General features: G+C 52.2%; 1 protein-coding gene across 2 annotated transcripts in view; it reads left to right on the top strand.

The window, feature by feature from the left end:
- The first annotated feature begins 1,595 nt into the window (after positions 1–1,595).
- Socs7 (suppressor of cytokine signaling 7) overlaps positions 1,596–6,000 on the top strand; it is a 39,992-nt gene continuing 35,587 nt past the window's right edge. Inside the window, exon 1 of one of the 2 annotated variants that reach the window (XM_041664250.1) lies at positions 1,596–2,764. In XM_041664250.1, the coding sequence (XP_041520184.1) occupies positions 1,797–2,764 (968 nt within the window). In that variant the 5' untranslated portion in view covers positions 1,596–1,796. The remainder of the gene's footprint in view (positions 2,765–6,000) is intronic. The other variant, XM_041664249.1, reaches the window with a different exon arrangement.

Raw genomic sequence — 6,000 nt, 5'->3', positions numbered from 1 at the left:
TGAGGAGGCTGGGAGAGGGCATCTGATCCCATTGGACTGGAATGAGACATTAGTGAGCCATGATACAGGTGGTGGAAATCAAACTGGGATCCACTGGGAAGAGCAGTTGGTGCTCTTAACTGACCCCTCTCTCCAGCTCCATGATTTAGTTTATTCTGAATCATCTGTGTGTGGGTATGTGCACATGAAAGCTAGAGGGATGGGATCCCTGGCACTGGAGTTACAGGTGGCTGGGAGCTGCCTGATCCCGGAGCTGGGAGTTGAACTCGAGTCTTCTGGAAGAGCAGCCTGTGATCCTACCCACTGAGCCATTTCTCTAGCCTGGACAGATTTTTAATCCAGTGACACATATGCAATCAAGTGCAACAAGGACTTGGTCTTCAAGCCCAGAGAGAAGGCACATCTCTTGGTGTAGGGAGGAGAGTTCCATTCGAAGGCTGGCTAGTTCGCTAAGCACAAAATAAAGGGGGGGGGGCAGAATTTATCCAAGAAGGGAGATTACAAAGGTGGGACTCGTTGCTCACTGGCTGAGCTACGGTTTTACTTTGGAGGTATAAACTCTGCATTTGCTCACCAACACTGAAGAAAAATGGTAAATAATGCACACAAATCCCATTCACGTGGGAGACGACAGTGTCGAGGAACTGAACTGCGTGGGACAGACGAGATACAGCAGGGCACACAGTGTGTGTGCGAGAGGAACTGAACTGCGTGGGACGGACGAGATACAGCACGGCACGCAGTGTGTGTGCGAGAGGAACTGAACTGCGTGGGACGGACGAGATACAGCACGGCACGCAGTTCGGATCAACTTTGTCTTCGTCCATGTGTTATTGACAATTGGATCAACTTTGTCTTCGTTTTTTTACTGTCCTCTTGCATCAGTAGAGGAAAATATTTTTGTTACAGTTACACTCCTTGGTTACTTGTAACCAGTTTGGGAAGGGTTGAGAATGTGGTCTGGCGGTGGAATTGATGCTTGGCATGTGCCACATCGTGGAGTCTATCCTCAACATGACACACACACTAGATGACAAAAACCAGTGGAAGCATGCATCTGGCAATCAGACATTCAGGACTGGCTGTTGTGTATTTTTATTATTTCTTGGAAATTGTGTATTACACCTCCTTTATTACAGTCAAATTCATAATAAAATTATGCTAACTACATACACATCCTTTCTTCCCCCAAAGAACCAGTAGTTTAAACACGGAACAGCACACTGCCGGATCTAGAACATTTTCATAATTCGTCGGATGCCAGGAAAGAGGACGCAGATTTACTGAAATGACTTGGCCAAGGTCACACACCCCAAGCAGCACAGATGGGACAATACCCACAGACAGTGCCAAGGGCTGCGACCCTCTCCCAGGTCCAGACTCGGTCCCAAGGCCTGCTCCGCTCCACAGGAAAGGGTGGTCAGGGCCTGGGCACCCAGGAAGTGAAAAGGCAGGGGTCGGCGCCGGAGACCAAGGAGGCCACAGACCCAGCAGACGGCCAATAGCAACCAGGGCGGAGAACGACGTCAAGCTCAGCGGAGGGGCACGCTGCGCACCCTGGGGAAGGGGGCGGGACGTAGCCGCCAGGAAGTGACGTCTCGGGGGCGGTCCTCGGCGGCGCGCGGCCTGGGCTCGCGCTGGGCTCCGCGCGCCCCCCGCCCCCTCTATGAGGCAGAGGCCGCGGCGGCCGTTAGCGCTGTCGCTCCGGGGGCCGCGGCGGGCGGGGCTCCGGCGGGGCCCGGCCTAGTCCCCACCCAGCCCGGCTCCCAGCCGCCCGCCCTCCCTCCCTTACCCCGATGCAGGGGGCCGAGCTCCGGGACGGCGAGGCGGCTGCGGCCGCCGCTTCGTACCGGGTCCTGAGCCGCCTCCTCGGCTATGGAGAGGCGGCCCCCGAGCCAGGCCCGCCGCCGCCGCCCCCGGGCCATGGCCCGTCGCCGCCACCCTTCCTCGCGCGGCCCGGCCCGCGGGGTGCCCGGCCGCCGCAGCTGATGGTGTTCCGCAACGTGGGGCGGCCGCCGGAGGAGGAGGACGCGGAGGCGGCCCCGGAGCCGGGACCCTCGGAACTGCTGTGTCCCCGGCACCGCTGTGCACTGGATCCCAAGGCCCTGCCGCCGGGCTTGGCGCTCGAGCGGACCTGGGGTCCGGTGTCTGGACTAGAGGCGCAGCTGGCGGCTTTGGGGCTCGGGCAGCCGGCGGGGCCGGGGGTCAAGACTGCCGGCGGAAGCTGCTGCCCGTGCCCCCCGCAGCCCCCGCCGCCGCAGCCCCAGCCGCCTGCTGCCGCCCCGCAGGCCGGGGAGGACCCCACGGAGACGAGCGACGCGCTGCTGGTCCTAGAAGCCTTGGAATCGGAGGCCGAGAGCCTGGAGACTAACAGCTGTTCAGAAGAGGAGCTCAGCAGCCCGGGCCGTGGAGGAGGAGGAGGGGGTGGCCGGCTTCTGCTGCAACCCCCGGGCCCCGAACTACCCCTAGTGCCCTTCCCGCTGCAGGACTTGGTCCCTCCAGGGCGCCTGAACCGAGGGGAGCAGCAGCAGCAGCAACCTCCCCCACCGCCGCCGCCTCCCGGGCCCCTCCGGCCCCTCGCGGGCCCTTCTCGAAAGGGCTCCTTCAAAATCCGCCTCAGTCGCCTGTTTCGCACGAAGAGCTGCAACGGCGGCTCGGGCGGTGGGGATGGGACCGGCAAGAGGCCTTCTGGAGATCTGGCAGCTTCAGCTGCGAGCCTGACGGACATGGGAGGCTCTGCGGGCCGGGAGCTGGATGCGGGGAGGTGAGATTGGCTGGTGGGGGGCAGGCGACAAACTTCCATTTCTTGTTTCGTTTCTCTCTTTTCCCTACTGCTAACACAATACTGTCAGTTGTCAAGCTGTGGACTACTGGAGACGGCAGACACTTGGGACTAAAGGTGGTGACATCTTGCATTAGATCAGAGCTAATTGTGGAAACAGCTTTCACTGTTGGAGAGTTCACACTCGGTGACACTTCTCAGTGGGTTAGCATCTCTTGCTAGGACTGATTTATAGAGCCCTGCCTGTCCTGGCCCCACGTTTTAAGACCCCCCCCCCCCCCTTTCCGTGTCTGTCTACCATTACTTACACTGCTGGGAGGTTGTTGGAAATGCGTGGCCTTGGGGCCAAAAAGCTAGTGTCAGTCACCTGCCTGTTATTATCTTGACCATCTTGCTTCTCTCTGTGCACCTGCCCCCACTCTCTTCACACGCCTATGCGTGCAAAATGGCCTGGGGAACCTGGCCAGCAATCAGCTGGGCATCTCCTTTCTTAATATATTCCTGGCTATTTCTTGATATTTGCTATCTAAAGCGTGTGTGCTGACCACGTTCCGAGAATAGCGCTATGCTTGCTCTCTCACTTTCACACAGATGTTGAGAATTCTTAGTGAGGAATACACATTGAATTCTAGGACAGTTAATGACAATTCTAAACTTAGACGCTGAGTTTTTCCCCCTGAATTTCTAGAAAGTGATGGACTTTTGACATAAGGGCAGAGTTCTGTAGTGTCAGTTTAGGAAGCTGTCCACGCTGACAGCCACTAGTGAGCCTTACTTGTGGTACAACTGTGGTGGTGAGTTCCCGTTCTGACTCCTCTTAGACTTGAATTGGTGGCTTTTGTTTTGTTTTGAGATGAGGTTTTATAATGTTGATCAGGCTTTCTTTGAATCCACTGTGTAGCCCAGACTGGTCTAGATCTCTTGGTCTTCCTGCTGAGTCCTGAGTCAGCCTATCCAGTGCCAGAATTATAGGCCTATTGCCACCATGCCTGGCTGGAATTAGTCTTGCTGTGGTTTATATGATGTATTCTTGAAACATTCTGACAGTGACAAACCAAAGCCAAAAAGCAGACAAATCGATAACTTTGCTGAGAACTAGAATCTCCTAGGGATAGGGGTGAAAGATAAGTAGATCTGGGGCTCAATTAGCAATTTTTTAAATTTATTTTTATTTTATGTGCATTGGTGTTTTGCCTGCATGTATGTCTGTGTGAGGCTGTCGGGTCCCCTGGAACTGGAGTTACAGTTGTGAGTTGCTGTGTGGGTGCTGGGGGTTGAACCTGAGTCCCTCAGAAGAGCAGCCAGCGCTCTAACTGCTGAGCTACCTCCAACCCCTACTATTTGAAGTTTTTAATGCTCCCCAATTGATTGTGGATACAAACCACTCATTCTTGGATGTGGAATTCTGAAGGGAACTTGAATACTCCAAGATAAAAGGTGTAAGTTCCATTCGGCCATTTTGCCCTTTATGAATAGCTGTGCCATGCACAAAACCCAAATTCTTGGTATCCTTGGTTGTACCCCAGTGTGGTGTGTTGTCCCTTTAGATAGGGCTTGTCCTTTTTTTGAACTCTTTCTGAGAGCTCAAGTCTTGAAAAGTGTTGTTGGAACAGTCCCCCCAAGCCCCTTAATGGTAGGTTTCTGTATTTGATGCTCCACTTACCAATACGGGTGAAATTTGCATCAGCTGAGGGTGGATGCCAAGATTGAAGCTGTGGGTAATGACAGGATGGATTGCTAATTTTCTTGTGGTTTGTCTTGCCTTTGTTCCACATTGACCAGTACTTGGTCTAAGATTCCTGAGACGCTGAGTATGAGGTGTTGCGTGAAATTAGCTGCTACGTCTAATAGATTAGGAAGTGGTAAAGGCATATAACATTGTACGGATTTTTGCCTTTGGAAGCAGAATTTAATGGTCATTGGCTGCTCTATCACCAACCCTCACACTAAGCACAATACAAATTTCTCCTGCAGAGCAAATTAGGCTGTACCTCTGCAAAGAAGCTTAGTTCAGGGCACTGGAGAAATAACATTTTTTGGTCCAAGAGCTTTTTCTGATGAATTGGAGAAGAGCTAGGTATTTGTGTGTAAACATTTGGTTGACTGCTATTTGGAGGCAGCATGTTGTATAGAGAATTGGGACAGTCTGGGTTCCATTTGGAACTTCAACATTAGCTGTGAGATGGAGGGCAGATTTATCATTTTCATCCTTAGCTTTTTCATCTGTGAAATGGGACCGCTGTGAATTGTTCGTGTCCTTATAGGAATAGAGGAAGATGAGAAACTGGATGGGATATTTTGTGCTTTTTGGAAGAGAAGTGATAAGATTGAATTGGTACATTTTTTTTTCCTGTGCTAAGCTTTGGTGCTGCTTGCTAGCTTTTCCATGTGTGTTATGTGCCAGTCGTCCTGGCAGCCTCGAGACTGTGAGAACCTTAGTAAGTCTGGCTAGGGTACTTGTGATTTCTGTGGGTCTGCAAGCCCTCCCTTGGGAAGAACAGTAGCTTGGATTTCCACTTGTTCTCCTGTTTTAAATGGTAATAGCTGAAGTATTGAGAAATGTCAGTCCTTTGCCAGAGTTATGAGGCTTCCACATCATTGTTGGTTGAAGTTAATTATGGGCCTCTGCTGGCTTTGCTATGTAATTTGGGGCATTTAATGGTAACCTCTAGGCATAATTCTCTTTCCTCTTGTCAACATCTACCTTTGCCATCTAATGTTTCCCACAGCTATCACTTTCGATGAGAAGGTATTTCCTAGCAATCATTTTTATAAAGCTTAGCAGTCTGCATGCTCTGTTGGTGAACAACTCGGCTTTTTTCACATACTTTGAATTTGCTTAAGTGGACCTGCCCAGATTATACCAAGTCTGAAGAGAATGGGGAGATGATGGCTTAGAAGTTGAGAAACTTGCTGACCTTGCAGAAGACTGGAGTTTGGCTCCCATACACCCGGATTGGGTAGCTCTGAACACCTGTACACCAGCTGTAGGGCATCCAGTGCCCTCTTTTGATTTCAGCAGGCACACATGCCCGCATGTACATGCACACACATGTAAAAGCTATAAATCTTGGGCTGGAGAGATAGCTCAGTGGTTAAGAGCTCTGACTGCTCTTCCAGAGGTCCTGAGTTCAATTCCCAGCAACCAGATGGTGGCTCACATCCATCTGTAATGAGATCTGGCGCCCTCTTCTGACATGCGGGCATACACGGAGGCA

The sequence above is a fragment of the Microtus oregoni genome, unplaced genomic scaffold (assembly GCF_018167655.1).
Source record: "Microtus oregoni isolate MIOR12 unplaced genomic scaffold, Mior012 000015F_ref0000493, whole genome shotgun sequence".
Classification (NCBI taxonomy): Eukaryota; Metazoa; Chordata; class Mammalia; order Rodentia; family Cricetidae; genus Microtus; species Microtus oregoni.
Note: the sequence above shows the minus strand (reverse complement) of the source record. Positions and strands in the feature narration are given on the sequence as shown.